Source organism: Elephas maximus, unplaced genomic scaffold (genome assembly GCF_024166365.1).
Source record: "Elephas maximus indicus isolate mEleMax1 unplaced genomic scaffold, mEleMax1 primary haplotype scaffold_116, whole genome shotgun sequence".
Lineage (NCBI taxonomy): Eukaryota > Metazoa > Chordata > Mammalia > Proboscidea > Elephantidae > Elephas > Elephas maximus.
The window spans coordinates 25,864-42,728 of record NW_026060245.1 but is presented as its reverse complement, the minus strand read 5'-3'; the positions used below and the strand labels follow the sequence as shown (position 1 = coordinate 42,728).

Sequence of the window (16,865 nt, the reverse complement as noted above, 5' to 3'; positions counted from 1 at the left end):
ACAATGGGAGAAGCATATTTAGGCACTTAGGCTTTCTCTTGAGGACAGTAACTCAGTGGGCCTGTGGGGGGGGCGCTCAGTCATGGGGTCTGGCTGTGAGCCATATGGGTGGGTCCCTGCCCTTGTTCAGGCCACACTCCTCCTGGCCACACTTTTGTGACTGACACTTTTCTTCTCTCTCTTTGTAGGGAGCTACGTAACCACACCTGGTAAGTACCGTAATTTCGTCTAACCTCCGGCTGCCCCTCCTTCTGCTCTCGCAGTGGCTGCTCTCTGGGCTGCTCAGGGCTTGTCGCTCACCCTCTGAAGAGTTTGCTATTGCACCCTCCATGAGGGGCTGGGTCCCTTGCAGCCATGTCCCAACCCGAGGAAGGTTGGGCCTCTCTCTGGCTGCTCTCACTGTGAGCTTCCCTGGAAAACTTCACTCCTCTCCAGACGTTCACCCCTCTTCAGAGGCCTGGCAGCCTAAGGCCCAAGGAGAGGTCTGCTGCCTGTGTGGGGTCCTCCTGTCCTCCCAGACACCATGCCCTGGTCAGTGAAGGCTGACTGGGGCCTGCTTCACGGCTGAGCTCCACATGGAATGGCTTCCATTGCCCGCTCCCGAGCTGCTCCAGCCCTCCCTTGAGTATTCCCAGCACCCTCCAGGCTCCTTACTATCCTTACTGCACTCCACCTCCACCTCCTCCTCACTGCCTGCGGTGGTTCCCAGCTTCCTCCTCCCATGCATTCTCCATGTTGCAGCCAGAGTCACCTTTATGCAAAGCAAAGATCATCCTGACCTCATCACCCTTCAGGTGATTCCCCAAGGCCTTCTGGGTAAAGACCCCCATTCTATAGCACAATTCCAGTCCTGGCTTCAAAAAGAGTTCCATCTCTCCCTCCCCTGCTACTCCATCCACACCTGTGCCAGGTACTGTCATACCTCAGTCCCTTTGCTCATGCTGTTTCCTCTGCCTGCAACATCCTTCCAGCTTTCTGCCAGGCCCTCCTTGGTTACCGGCCTCCTTCTCCCCACCCAGTCTGGGTCAGCAGCCAACCCTTGGACTCTTCCTCTTTCCTGGGCTTACATCCACCAGCCTCATTACACTGTGCGGCACTAGCTCTCTGGTGTCCTCTCTCCAGGCTGTGAGCTCCAGGAGAGTGAAGCCTGGACCCAGCCCCTCTCTGTAAACCCAAGTGGGCATATGGCCTGGCACAGAGCAAGCAAGCACTCAATAGTTGTGTCAGATGGATGAAGAAAAACTGATCATTATTTTTTTTCACTGTTGTAAAGGACAAATATAATACAACATTTGCCAATTTAAGATTTTCATGTGTGTAATTATAGTTACGCTAATTACAGTAATTGGAGCCCTGGTGGCAAAGTGGTTAAGAGTTCGGCTGCTAACCAAAAGGTTTGCAGTTGGAATCCATTGTAATTAGATGGACCACTATGGATGCCTTATTATTAACTAAAGTCCATGGTTCACATCTGGGTTCACTCTCTGCTGATAATCTTTTTTTTTATTTGTCAACAGCTCGTTGGCCAACAGTTCACGACACCACCCGCCCAACCAGTAAGTTCTGAGCTCCCTTTTGAGTGTGTGGCCAAGATGCCCAGAAAAGCTCTTACCCTTTCCCTCAGTGATGAAGACACTGTGGAGAGCTCTGGGGCAGTTCTACTCTGTCCTATAGGGTCACTATGAGTCAGAATTGACTTGATGGCAACGGGTTTGGATTCTCACCTCACGAGGTTACTGAGAGGGTCACGAGCGATAAATACGTGTTAAAATACTTGGAAAATGTTATCCAAAGGGAGAGATTGTTCTTAGGAATAAATAATAGTGCAAATAACCCTATCAACAAGCACAGCGTTTTCTTAAACCCCTTTCTCCCACCTCCCTCCTTTCTTGGCTGGAGTTCCCAGGGGACCAGGCAGAGACAGAGAAATCTCTGTGGCTGAGTGTACTTTATGGACTCCTCACCTGACTAAAACGCGGGAAGCATTGCTCTAAGCAGTGCAGACATCCCTGAAAGGACATAATATGTGATTTATCCAGAGAGGGGTGGCCAAGCTGACTACACAGAGACCCCACGTTTTCTAGTGTTCTAGACACTAGAGAAGGGACAAGGCGTTAAAAAATAGATAAATAAATAAATAAAACTGTTGTTGTGGAGTTGATTCTGACTCATAGCGACCCTATAGGACAGAGTAGAACTACCCAATAGTGTTTGGAAACTCTGCTTGGAAACTCTATGCAGGAGTTCTACTCTATCCTATAGGGTCACTATGAGTCAGAATGGACGCGATGGCAATGAGTTTTCAATAACAGTAATTATGTGCAGCCATCACCAATACCCATATAGACTTTATTTTTCAGAGCAGTTTGCCCAAAAATTGTACAGGAAGCACAGAGAATTCCCATGTGCTTGCCCTCCACCTGAACAAAGTCTGTCCTGCTACCATCTTGCATTCCTGTGGTATCTTTGTTACACTAATTGGTGGACCACTATTGATGCCTTGTTATTAAGTAAAGTCCACGGTTTACATCTGGGTTCACTCTCTGGTGATAATCATTTTTTTTATTTGTCAACAGCTGCTTGGCCATCAGTTCATGACACTACCCGCCCAACCAGTAGGTTCTGAGCTGCCTTGGCCAAGATCCCCAGAAAAGCTTTTACCCTTTCCCTCAGTGATGAAGACGCTGTGGAGAGCTAATGAGAATGATGAGGAGATGGCATTCCCCCTGGAAGGGTGTGCCCCTCATCCCCACCCCACCCCCATCTAAGACATCATAGACGGTCCCAGGCCAGGCACCTCCCATTTTTGTTTAGTTTCTGTCTTAGAAATTTTTGAGAGAGATTTTCCCCCAGGGGATCATGCAGTTTGCATCACTGGCAATTCTGTTTTGTTCTGACAGTAAGTTCTTCCTGCGGAGGCTTCCTTTCCCAAACATCAGGGCAGTTTTCCAGCCCATTCTATCCTGGGAACTATCCAAACAATGCCAGGTGTATCTGGGATATTGAAGTCCACAGCAACTACCGAGTGACCGTCGTCTTCAGAGATGTCCAGTAAGTGTGCTGGGGCAAAGCAGAAAGCACCGGGCCCACACGGGCATTTGAAAAGGCAGTAAATGGTACTCAGAACTTCACAAGAGACGTTTGCCCACTTGACATTTTTTTTATTATGGGTTCAATTTTGATCTAGCATGGGGGCAATCCCTGGGGGTGGGGTGGGGACAGGAACCCCAGAAGAGACAAGATCCCTGGTTTCAAGTCCCAACTCTGTCACTAGTTTACCGTGTGGCCACAGGAAGTCACTCAACTCCTCTGAGCCTCAGTCAAAAGGGAAGAATAAATACCTACTATCTATTTTTATCCTTACCTCGGGAAACCTTGGTAGCAGAGTGGTTAAATGCTACAGCTGCTAACCAAAAAGGTCGGCAGTTCGAATCCACCAGGCTCTCCTTGGAAACCCTCTGGGGCAGTTCTATCGTGCCTATAGGGTCGCTATGACTCGCAATTGACTTGACAGCAATGGATTTGGATCTTCACCTCACGAGGTTCCTGAGAGGGTCACGAGAGATAAATATGTGTAAAAATACTTGGAAAATGCTATCCATTGGGAGGGATTGTTCTTAGGAACAAATGGTAGTGCAAATAACCCGATTAACAAGCACAGCATTTTGTTAAGCCCCTTTCTCCCGCCTCCTTCCTTTCTTGGGTGGAGTTCCCGGGGGATCAGGCAGAGACGGAGAAATCGCTGTGGCCGAGTTTACATTATAGATTCCTCATCTGATTAAAACATGGGAAGCATTGCTCTAAGCAGTGCGGACATCACTGAAAGGACATAATATGTGATTTATCCAGAGAGGGGGTGGCCAAGCTGACCACACAGAGACACCACTTTTTCTAGTGTTCCAGACAGGAGAGAATGGAGAAGCGTTAAAATAAATAAATAAATAAAATAAACCTGTTGTCGCTGAGTTGATTCTGACTTGTGGCGACCGTATAGGACAGAGTAGAACTGCCCAATAGTGTTTCCAAGGAGTGCCTCGTGGATTCAAACTGCCGACCTTTTGGCTAGCAACCATAGCTCTTAACCACTACACCACCAGGGTTAGCATCACTTTTTTCCTCTAACAGCCGTTGCTGAGAAAATAGCTTCTCACTTCATTTCTAGTAGCAGTGCTCTGGGTGTCTGTGCCTTGGAAATTCATTTGGGGTTTTGCAAAAGATATACTATTACTTTAACCTCGTCCTCAGTATAATCCCTTCTGGATTTTGGAGACTGCAATTAAAGCTCATGGAATCCTATGGAGGATGGTTGACCACGGCCGGCTCCTTAAACAGCATCTTCATAAAAACAACCACCACCATTCTGACCCCTTTTGGGTGGTGCAAATGGGCAGCATGCTGTGCTGTTAACCGAAAGGTTAGAGATTCAAGTCCAGCCAGGCACACCTGGAAAGAAAGCCCTGGTGAACTATTTCTGAAAAATCAGCCACTGAAAACCCTGTGGAGCTCAGTCCTGCTCTGACACATGAGGGAGCACCATGAGTCAGTGTCAACCAGACGGCAATCTTTTTTTTTAATATATATAGTTCATAAAGACTGCAGGGGCATAGCCAGGGTGAAGAGCAGCCAGGAGCAGGCTCTAAGCTGTGCCCCTCCTCAACTTCAAGATGAATAGATGTTGATAGGGGCAGCATGGCAGCAGAAATGCCTTCCCTGCTGCCTCAGTCAGGTGCCTTTTATATTTGTGGCGCCTTGGAATGTCACTCTGAGCCTCCTCTGGCACCTCTTTGGACTTGTGCCCAGGGGCAAGTGCTCCACTCTGTCCCCCCTTGCTACACCTCTGAAGACTATTCTATACAATTTTTCATTTGATCATCACAACAGCCCTCTTAAGTAGGCGTGAATGGGATTATCTGACCTTTGTAAATAAGACACTGGAGCTTTAGAGAAGTTCAGTGAATTTCCTAATATTTATTCACTGATTGTTTCCATCACTAGAAACTCGTGGATATTTATTTTATTCTATGGGGAACTGAGTCTTTTTGATTGAAGAAAAGTGGTCTAAGGTAGCACATGGTGCCTTTCCCTGATGATGCAGAGGGCTGTCAGGAGAGCAGGTACACATTTCATCTGTGTGATCCCAAGAGGCAGGGCCAAAAACCCAAGAGGCAGATGTGCAGGTTGTAGGACGGTGAGTCTCCATTCACTGTGAGGATATCTATTATCGGGGTGGTGTAAGCAGTTAAGTGCCTGGGTCCTGACCAAAAGGTTGGAGGTTCAAATCCACCCAAAGATGCCTTGGAAAAAAGGCCTGGCGATATTCTTCCGAAAGGTCACAGCTACTGAAAACCTTATGAGATTTGGCACACATGGGGTCGCCCTAAGTCAGAATCGACTCAACAGCAACTAGCTTGGTTTGGGGAGTTTTATTACCTTCATTTATTAGCTTGTCAGAGTTGCCAGCAAAGGTGTGACCCTCTGTGAGACTTGACCCTAAGCATCTGACTGTGGTTGACACGAAGCCCCGCTGTGCTCTCTTCCCTGCAGGCTGGAAAGTGGCTGCAACTATGATTACATCGAAGTCTTTGATGGGCCCTACCCCAGTTCCCCTCTCATTGCTCGGGTTTGTAATGGCGTAAGCGGCTCCTTCACTTCGTCGTCGAACTTCATGTCTGTCCGCTTCATCAGCGATGGCAGTGTCACAAGGAAAGGCTTCCAGGCCGAGTACTACTCAAGTCCTTCTAATGACAGCACCAGTAAGTGGCCCTGTGTGGGAGCTCAGGCAGCACCAGGCAGGTTGCTGAGAGCCTCTGCTGTCTCAACTGTTGAGTGTTGTAAAGTAAGAAGCTAGAGGAGCCTTGTAGGTCACCCAGAGTGATTTGGTGCTGAAAGGGGCCAAGCGCAGTGGACTGTGGAACCTGGCTGCCCAGAAACAGGTCAGGATCCAGAACAGGCTGATGGCTGGTGTACTGGCCTCACCATGGTCAGCAAAGACTAAGTAGAAGGTGTGAGATGGCGCTTTCAGCAACAGAAAAAAATATTTTGCAAGTGTCTGGCACTCACAGGATTCTGCCCGAAGTCAGGCCTTGGAGGAGAAGCAGATGGGAAGACTGGCTGAGCGTTTCTCAGGAATATCAGGTCTTTGTATGACTAGTGATATTACTCCTCACCGTAGGCTGCCTTTCACAGAAACAAACAGGATGACAGCAGCTCTGTTTTACTCTGGGCTAGTCACAGCCACCAGCAACCTTTGTTCCCCTGTGGCCAGCTCCATCACCAGGGACACTGGCTGCAAGGAGTGGAGAATACTTACTCCATAGGGAAGAGGGCTCAAGAGATAGGGAGAGAGAAAGGGAGAAAGAGGAGGGGAGAGGCAGATAGGGAGGAGGTAGGAGACAGAAAGAGATAAGGGAAGAAGAAGAGAGGTAAGTGGAGTGGGAGAAAAGAGAGAAGGAGAGAAGGGAGAGATACAAAGGGAAGAAGGGAGAAAGGAGAGAAAGTAGAGAGAGGATGGGGATGCTTTCCTGTAGTATGGAAAGGGAATGGCATGTGTGACTGTCCAGAAGTAGGTCAGGGTCGTGGGAAGAACAGGGAGCTTCAATCACACAGCTTTGGATCAAATCCTGATAGTGCCTTAGAAGCTTACTCTGTAGCCTCTCAGAGGCTCACTTTCCCTATCTGGAGAACTCAGTGAGATGATCATTTGATTTGTGGTAGTTTCCCCCCTGATTCCTAGAGGGCACAATGAGGACCTGGGAGTAGAAATTGCATCTCAACACAAGGAAGAATTGTTTTTAACCCTTCAAAGCTGTCTGAGGGAATTCCCATGTGCTTGCCCTCCACCTGAACAAAGTCTTCCCTGCTGCCATCTTGCATTCCTGTGGTATCTGTTTTACAGTAATTGGTGGACCACTATTGATACCTTATTATTAACTGAAGTCCACGGTTTACATAAGGGTTCACTCTCTGGTGATAATCATTTTTTTTATTTGTCAACAGCTCCTTGGCCAACAGTTCAGGACACCTCCCGCCCAACCAGTAAGTTCTGAGCTCCCTTTTGAGTGTGTGGCCAAGATCCCCAGAAAATCTCTTACCCTTTCCCTCAGTGAAGAAGACACTGTGGAGAGCTCTGGGGCACTTCTACTCTGTCCTATAGGGTCGCTATGAGTCAGAATTGACTTGATGGCAACGGGTTTGCATCCTCACCTCACAAGGTTGCTGAGAGTGTCACGAGAGATAAATATGTGTGAAAATACTTGGAAAATGTTATCCAAAGGGAGAGATTGCTCTTAGGAGTAAACAATAGTGCAAATGACCCTATCAACAAGCACAGCGTATTCTTAAACCCCTTTCTCCCACCTCCCTCCTTTCTTGGGTGGAGTTCCCAGGGGACCAGGCAGAGACAGAGAAATCTCTGTGGCTGAGTGTACTTTATGGACTCCTCACCTAACTAAAACGTGGGAAGCATTGCTCTAAGCAGTGCAGACATCACTGAAAGGACATAATATTTGATTTCTCCAGAGAGGGGGTGGCCAGGTTGACTACACAGAGACAGCACGTTTTCTAGTATTGTAGACGCTAGAGAAGGGACAAGGGTTTAAAAAAGAGATAAATAAATAAATAAAAGTGTTGTTGTGGAGTTGATTCTGACTCATAGCGTCCCTATAGGACAGAGTAGAGCTGCCAATAGTGTTTGCAAACTGCTTGTAAACTCTATGCGGGAGTTCTACTCTGTCCTATAGGGTCACTATGAGTCAGAATCGACTCGATGGCAATGGGTTTTTAATAACAGGAATTATGTGCAGCCATCACCAATACCCATATAGACTTTATTTTTCAGAGCAGTTTGACCAAAAATTGTACAGGAAGCACAGAGAATTCGCATGTGCTTGCCCTCCACCTGAACAAAGTCTGTCCTGCTACCATCTTGCATTCCTGTGGTATCTTTGTTACACTAATTGGTGGACCACTCTTGATGCCTTATTATTAACTGAAGTCCCCGGTTTACATCTGGGTTCACTCTCTGGTGATAATCATTTTCTTTATTTGTCAACAGCTCGATGGTCAACAGTTCAGGACACCTCCCGCCCAACCAGTAAGTTCCGAGCTCCCTTTTGAGTGTGTGGCCAAAATGCTCAGAAAAGCTCTTACCCTTTTCCTCCGTGATGAAGACACTCTGGAGAGCTCTGGGGCACTTCTGCTCTGTCTTATAGGGTCGCTATGAGTCAGAATTGACTAGGTGGCAATGGGTTTGGATCGTCACCTCACGAGGTTGCTGAGAGGGTCACGAGAGATAAATACGTGTGAAACTTCTTGAAAAATGTTATCCAAAGGGAGAGATTGTTCTTAGGAATAAATAATAGTGCAAATAACCCTATGAACAAGCACAGCGTTTTCTAAAACCCCTTTCTCCCACCTCCCTCCTTTCTTGGGTGGAGTTCTCAGGGTATCAGGCAGAGACAGAGAAATCTCTGTGGCTGAGTGTACTTTATGGACTCCTCACCTGACTAAAACCTGGGAAGCATTGCTCTAAGCAGTGCAGACATTACTGAAAGGACATAATATTTGATTTCTCCAGAGAGGGGGTGGCCAAGCTGACTACACAGAGACACCACGGTTTCTAGTGTTCTAGACACTAGAGAAGGGACAAGGGGTTAAAAAAATCGATAAATAAATAAATAAATAAAACTGTTGCTGTGGACTGGATTCTGACTCATAGCGTCCCTATAGGACAGAGTAGAACTGCCCAATAGTGTTTGCAAACTCTGCTTGGAAACTCTATGCGAGAGTTCTACTCTGTCCTATAGGGTCACTATGAGTCAGAATCGACTCGATGGCAATGGGTTTTTAATAACAGTAATTATGTGCAGCCATCCCCAATACCCATATAGACTTTATTTTTCAGAGCAGTTTGTCCAAAAATTGTACAGGAAGCACAGAGAATTCCCATGTGCTTGCCCTCCACCTGAACAAAGTCTGTCCTGCTACCATCTTGCATTCCTGTGGTATCCTTTTTACTTTAATTGGTGGACCATTATTGATGCCTTATTATTAACTGAAATCCACGGTTTACATCTGGGTTCACTCTCTGGTGATAATCATTTTTTTAATTTGTCAACAGCTCGTAGGCCAACAGTTCAAGACACCACCCACCCAACCAGTAAGTTCTGAGCTCCCTTTTGAGTGTGTGGCCAAGATCCCCAGAAAAGCTCTTACCCTTTCCCTCAGTGATGAAGACACTGCGGAGAGCTCTGGGGCGCTTCTACTCTGTCCTATAGGGTCGCTATGAGTCAGAATTGACTTGATGGCAACGGGTTTGCATCCTCACCTCACGAGGATGCTGAGAGGGTCACGAGAGATAAATACGTGTGAAACTTCTTGGAAAATGTTATCCAAAAGGAGAGATTGTTCTTAGGAATAAATAGTAGTGCAAATAACCCTATCAACAAGCACAGCGTTTTCTTAAACCCCTTTCTCCCACCTCCCGCCTTTCTTGGGTGGAGTTCCCAGGGGATCAGGCAGAGACAGAGAAATCTCTGTGGCTGAGTGTACTTTATGGACTCCTCACCTGACTGAAACGTGGGAAGCATTGCTCTAAGCAGTGCAGACATCACTGAAAGGACATAATATTTGATTTCTCCAGAGAGGGGTGGCCAGGCTGACTACACGGCGACACCACACTTTCTAGTGTTCTAGACACTAGAGAAGGGACAAGGGGTTAAAAAATAAATAAATAAATAAATAAATAAAACTGTTGTTGTGGAGTTGATTCTGACTTATAGCAACCCTTTAGGATAGAGTAGAACTGCCAAATACTGTTTGGAAACTCTGCTCGTAAACTCTATGCGGGAATTCTACTCTGTCCTATAGGGTCACTATGAGTCAGAATCGACTCGATGGCAATGGGTTTTTAATAACAGTAATTATGTGCAGCCATCACCAATACCGATATAGACTTTATTTTTCGGAGCAGTTTGCCCAAAAATTGTACAGAAAGCACAGAGAATTCCCATGTGCTTGCCCTCCACCTGAACAAAGTCTGTCCTGCTACCATCTTGCATTCCTGTGGTATCTTTGTTACAGTAATTGGTGGACCACTATTGATTCCTTGTTATTAACTAAAGTCCATGCTTTACATCTGGGTTCACTCTCTACCGATCATCATTTTTTTTTTGGCAACAGCTAGTAGGCCATCAGTTCACGACACCACCCGCCCAACCAGTCAGTTCTGAGTTCCCTTTTGAGTCTGTGGCCAAGATCCCTAGAAAAGCTCTTACCCTTTCCCTCAGTGATGAGCACACTGTGGAGAGCTCTGGGGCAGTTCTACTCTGTCCTATAGGTTCACTATGAGTCAGAATCGACTCGATGGCAATGGGTTTTTAATAACAGGAATTATGTGCAGCCATCACCAATACCCATATAGACTTTATTTTTCAGAGCAGTTTGCCCAAAAATTGTACAGGAAGCACAGAGAATTCCCATGTGCTTGCCCTCCACCTGAACAAAGTCTGTCCTGCTACCATCTTGCATTCCTGTGGTATCTTTGTTACACTAATTGGTGGACCACTCTTGATGCCTTATTATTAACTGAAGTCCACGGTTTACATCTGGGTTCACTCTCTGCTGATAATCATTTTCTTTATTTGTCAACAGCTCGATGGTCAACAGTTCAGGACACCTCCCGCCCAACCAGTAAGTTCCGAGCTCCCTTTTGAGTGTGTGGCCAAGATGCCCAGAAAAGCTCTTACCCTTTCCCTCAGTGATGAAGACACTCTGGAGAGCTCTGGAGCACTTCTACTCTGTCTTATAGTGTCGCTATGAGTCACAATTGACTAGGTGGCAATGGGTTTGGATCGTCACCTCACGAGGTTGCTGAGAGGGTCACGAGAGATAAATACGTGTGAAACTTCTTGGAAAATGTTATCCAAAGGGAGAGATTGTTCTTAGGAATAAATAATAGTGCAAATAACCCTATGAACAAGCACAGCGTTTTCTAAAACCCCTTTCTCCCACCTCCCTCCTTTCTTGGCTGGAGTTCCCAGGGTATCAGGCAGAGACAGAGAAATCTCTGTGGCTGAGTGTACTTTATGGACTCCTCACCTGACTAAAACCTGGGAAGCATTGCTCTAAGCAGTGCAGACATCACTGAAAGGACATAATATTTGATTTCTCCAGAGAGGGGGTGGCCAAGCTGACTACACAGAGACACCACGGTTTCTAGTGTTCTAGACACTAGAGAAGGGACAAGGGGTTAAAAAATCGATAAATAAATAAATAAATAAAACTGTTGTTGTGGAGTGGATTCTGACTCATAGCGTCCCTATAGGACAGAGTAGAACTGCCCAATAGTGTTTGCAAACTCTGCTTGGAAACTCTATGCGGGAGTTCTACTCTGTCCTATAGGGTCACTATGAGTCAGAATCGACTCGATGGCAATGAGTTTTTAATAACAGTAAGTATGTGCAGCCATCACCAATACCGATATAGACTTTATTTTTCAGAGCAGTTTGCCCAAAAATTGTACAGGAAGCACAGAGAATTCCCATGTGCTTGCCCTCCACCTGAACAAAGTCTTCCCTGCTTCCATCTTGCATTCCTGTGGTATCTTTGTTACACTAATTGGTGGACCACTATTGATGCCTTGTTATTAAGTAAAGTCCACGGTTTACATCTGGGTTCACTCTCTGGTGATAATCATTTTTTTTATTTGTCAACAGCTGGTTGGCCAACAGGTCAGGACACCACCCGCCCAACCAGTAAGTTCTGAGCTCCCTTTTGAGTGTGTGGCCAAGATCCCCAGAAAAGCTCTTACCCTTTCCGTCAGAGATGAGCACACTGTGGAGAGCTCTGGGGCACTTCTACTCTGTCCTATAGGGTCGCTATGAGTCAGAATTGACTTGATGGCAATGGGTTTGGATCCTCACCTCACGAGGTTGCTGAGAGGGTCACGAGAGATAAATACGTGTGAAAATACTTGGAAAATGTTATCCAAAAGGAGAGATTGTTCTTAGGAATAAATAATAGTGCAAATAACCCTATCAACAAGCACAGGGTTTTCTAAAACCCCTTTCTCCCACCTCCCTCCTTTCTTGGCTGGAGTTCCCAGGGTATCAGGCAGAGACAGAGAAATCTCTGTGGCTGAGTGTACTTTATGGACTCCTCACCTGACTAAAACGTGGGAAGCATTGCTCTAAGCAGTGCAGACATCACTGAAAGGACATAATATTTGATTTCTCCAGAGAGGGGGTGGCCAAGCTGACTACACAGAGACACCACGGTTTCTAGTGTTCTAGACACTAGAGAAGGGACAAGGGGTTAAAAAATCGATAAATAAATAAATAAATAAAACTGTTGTTGTGGAGTGGATTCTGACTCATAGCGTCCCTATAGGACAGAGTAGAACTGCCCAATAGTGTTTGCAAACTCTGCTTGGAAACTCTATGCGGGAGTTCTACTCTGTCCTATAGGGTCACTATGAGTCAGAATCGACTCGATGGCAATGAGTTTTTAATAACAGTAATTATGCGCAGCCATCACCAATACCGATATGGACTTTATTTTTCAGAGCAGTTTGCCCAAAAATTGTACAGAAAGCACAGAGAATTCCCATGTGCTTGCCCTCCACCTGAACAAAGTCTGTCCTGCTACCATCTTGCATTCCTGTGGTATCTTTGTTACAGTAATTGGTGGACCACTATTGATGCCTTGTTATTAACTAAAGTCCATGCTTTACATCTGGGTTCACTCTCTACCGATCATCATTTTTTTTTTGGCAACAGCTAGTAGGCCATTAGTTCACGACACCACCCGCCCAACCAGTAGGTTCTGAGCTCCCTTTTGAGTGTGTGGCCAAGATCCCCAGAAAATCTCTTACCCTTTCCCTCAGTGATGAGCACACTGTGGAGAGCTCTGGGGCACTTCTACTCTGTCCTATAGGGTCACTATGAGTCAGAATTGACTTGATGGCAACGGGTTTGGATCCTCACCTCACGAGGATGCTGAGAGGGTCACGAGAGATAAATACGTGTGAAAATACTTGGAAAATGTTATCCAAAGGGAGAGGTTGTTCTTAGGAATAAATAATAGTGCAAATAACCCTATCAACAAGCACAGGGTTTTCTAAAACCCCTTTCTCCCACCTCCCGCCTTTCTTGGGTGGAGTTCTCAGGGGATCAGGGAGAAATCTCTGTGGCTGAGTGTACTTTATGGACTCCTCACCTGACTAAAACGCGGGAAGCATTGCTCTAAACAGTGCAGACATCACTGAAAGGACATAATATTTGATTTCTCCAGAGAGGGGTGGCCAGGCTGACTACACGGAGACACCACGTTTTGTAGTATTCCAGAAACTAGACAAGGGACAAGGGGTTAAAAAAGAGATAAATAAATAAATAAAACTGTTCTTGTGGAGTTCATTCTGACTCATAGCGACCCTATAAGACAGAGTAGAAATACCCAATAGTGTTTGGAAACTCTGCTTGGAAACTCTATGCGGGAGTTCTACTCTGCCCTATAGGGTCACTATGAGTCAGAATCGACTCGATGGCAATGGGTTTTTAATAACAGGAATTATGTGCAGCCATCACCAATACCCATATAGACTTTATTTTTCAGAGCAGTTTGCCCAAAAATTGTACAGGAAGCCCAGAGAATTCCCATGTGCTTGCCCTCCACCTGAACAAAGTCTGTCCTGCTACCATCTTGCATTCCTGTGGTATCTTTGTTACACTAATTGGTGGACCACTCTTGATGCCTTATTATTAACTGAAGTCCACGGTTTACATCTGGGTTCACTCTCTGCTGATAATCATTTTCTTTATTTGTCAACAGCTCGATGGTCAACAGTTCAGGACACCTCCCGCCCAACCAGTAAGTTCCGAGCTCCCTTTTGAGTGTGTGGCCAAGATGCCCAGAAAAGCTCTTACCCTTTCCCTCAGTGATGAAGACACTCTGGAGAGCTCTGGAGCACTTCTACTCTGTCTTATAGTGTCGCTATGAGTCACAATTGACTAGGTGGCAATGGGTTTGGATCGTCACCTCACGAGGTTGCTGAGAGGGTCACGAGAGATAAATACGTGTGAAACTTCTTGGAAAATGTTATCCAAAGGGAGAGATTGTTCTTAGGAATAAATAATAGTGCAAATAACCCTATGAACAAGCACAGCGTTTTCTAAAACCCCTTTCTCCCACCTCCCTCCTTTCTTGGCTGGAGTTCCCAGGGTATCAGGCAGAGACAGAGAAATCTCTGTGGCTGAGTGTACTTTATGGACTCCTCACCTGACTAAAACCTGGGAAGCATTGCTCTAAGCAGTGCAGACATCACTGAAAGGACATAATATTTGATTTCTCCAGAGAGGGGGTGGCCAAGCTGACTACACAGAGACACCACGGTTTCTAGTGTTCTAGACACTAGAGAAGGGACAAGGGGTTAAAAAATCGATAAATAAATAAATAAATAAAACTGTTGTTGTGGAGTGGATTCTGACTCATAGCGTCCCTATAGGACAGAGTAGAACTGCCCAATAGTGTTTGCAAACTCTGCTTGGAAACTCTATGCGGGAGTTCTACTCTGTCCTATAGGGTCACTATGAGTCAGAATCGACTCGATGGCAATGAGTTTTTAATAACAGTAAGTATGTGCAGCCATCACCAATACCGATATAGACTTTATTTTTCAGAGCAGTTTGCCCAAAAATTGTACAGGAAGCACAGAGAATTCCCATGTGCTTGCCCTCCACCTGAACAAAGTCTTCCCTGCTTCCATCTTGCATTCCTGTGGTATCTTTGTTACACTAATTGGTGGACCACTATTGATGCCTTGTTATTAAGTAAAGTCCACGGTTTACATCTGGGTTCACTCTCTGGTGATAATCATTTTTTTTATTTGTCAACAGCTGGTTGGCCAACAGTTCAGGACACCACCCGCCCAACCAGTAAGTTCTGAGCTCCCTTTTGAGTGTGTGGCCAAGATCCCCAGAAAAGCTCTTACCCTTTCCGTCAGAGATGAGCACACTGTGGAGAGCTCTGGGGCACTTCTACTCTGTCCTATAGGGTCGCTATGAGTCAGAATTGACTTGATGGCAATGGGTTTGGATCCTCACCTCACGAGGTTGCTGAGAGGGTCACGAGAGATAAATACGTGTGAAAATACTTGGAAAATGTTATCCAAAAGGAGAGATTGTTCTTAGGAATAAATAATAGTGCAAATAACCCTATCAACAAGCACAGGGTTTTCTAAAACCCCTTTCTCCCACCTCCCTCCTTTCTTGGGTGGAGTTCCCAGGGTATCAGGCAGTGACAGAGAAATCTCTGTGGCTGAGTGTACTTTATGGACTCCTCACCTGACTAAAACGTGGGAAGCATTGCTCTAAGCAGTGCAGACATCACTGAAAGGACATAATATTTGATTTCTCCAGAGAGGGGGTGGCCAAGCTGACTACACAGAGACACCACGGTTTCTAGTGTTCTAGACACTAGAGAAGGGACAAGGGGTTAAAAAATCGATAAATAAATAAATAAATAAAACTGTTGTTGTGGAGTGGATTCTGACTCATAGCGTCCCTATAGGACAGAGTAGAACTGCCCAATAGTGTTTGCAAACTCTGCTTGGAAACTCTGTGCGGGAGTTCTACTCTGTCCTATAGGGTCACTATGAGTCAGAATCGACTCGATGGCAATGAGTTTTTAATAACAGTAATTATGCGCAGCCATCACCAATACCGATATGGACTTTATTTTTCAGAGCAGTTTGCCCAAAAATTGTACAGAAAGCACAGAGAATTCCCATGTGCTTGCCCTCCACCTGAACAAAGTCTGTCCTGCTACCATCTTGCATTCCTGTGGTATCTTTGTTACAGTAATTGGTGGACCACTATTGATGCCTTGTTATTAACTAAAGTCCATGCTTTACATCTGGGTTCACTCTCTACCGATCATCATTTTTTTTTTGGCAACAGCTAGTAGGCCATTAGTTCACGACACCACCCGCCCAACCAGTAGGTTCTGAGCTCCCTTTTGAGTGTGTGGCCAAGATCCCCAGAAAATCTCTTACCCTTTCCCTCAGTGATGAGCACACTGTGGAGAGCTCTGGGGCACTTCTACTCTGTCCTATAGGGTCACTATGAGTCAGAATTGACTTGATGGCAACGGGTTTGGATCCTCACCTCACGAGGATGCTGAGAGGGTCACGAGAGATAAATACGTGTGAAAATACTTGGAAAATGTTATCCAAAGGGAGAGGTTGTTCTTAGGAATAAATAATAGTGCAAATAACCCTATCAACAAGCACAGGGTTTTCTAAAACCCCTTTCTCCCACCTCCCGCCTTTCTTGGGTGGAGTTCCCAGGGGATCAGGGAGAAATCTCTGTGGCTGAGTGTACTTTATGGACTCCTCACCTGACTAAAACGCGGGAAGCATTGCTCTAAACAGTGCAGACATCACTGAAAGGACATAATATTTGATTTCTCCAGAGAGGGGTGGCCAGGCTGACTACACGGAGACACCACGTTTTGTAGTATTCCAGAAACTAGACAAGGGACAAGGGGTTAAAAAAGAGATAAATAAATAAATAAAACTGTTCTTGTGGAGTTCATTCTGACTCATAGCGACCCTATAAGACAGAGTAGAAATACCCAATAGTGTTTGGAAACTCTGCTTGGAAACTCTATGCGGGAGTTCTACTCTGCCCTATAGGGTCACTATGAGTCAGAATCGACTCGATGGCAATGGGTTTTTAATAACAGGAATTATGTGCAGCCATCACCAATACCCATATAGACTTTATTTTTCAGAGCAGTTTGCCCAAAAATTGTACAGGAAGCCCAGAGAATTCCCATGTGCTTGCCCTCCACCTGAACAAAGTCTGTCC

General features: G+C 45.8%; 1 protein-coding gene across 1 annotated transcript in view; it reads left to right on the top strand.

The window, feature by feature from the left end:
* Positions 1–16,865, top strand: part of LOC126069911 (deleted in malignant brain tumors 1 protein-like) — an 87,336-nt gene that overhangs the window by 53,188 nt on the left and 17,283 nt on the right. The window contains exons 35-44 of the mRNA XM_049873552.1: positions 189–209; positions 1,518–1,556; positions 2,901–3,051; positions 5,545–5,753; positions 6,997–7,035; positions 8,054–8,092; positions 9,119–9,157; positions 10,651–10,689; positions 11,715–11,753; positions 13,828–13,866. Of these exons, the coding sequence (XP_049729509.1) occupies positions 189–209; positions 1,518–1,556; positions 2,901–3,051; positions 5,545–5,753; positions 6,997–7,035; positions 8,054–8,092; positions 9,119–9,157; positions 10,651–10,689; positions 11,715–11,753; positions 13,828–13,866 (654 nt within the window). The remainder of the gene's footprint in view (positions 1–188; positions 210–1,517; positions 1,557–2,900; positions 3,052–5,544; positions 5,754–6,996; positions 7,036–8,053; positions 8,093–9,118; positions 9,158–10,650; positions 10,690–11,714; positions 11,754–13,827; positions 13,867–16,865) is intronic.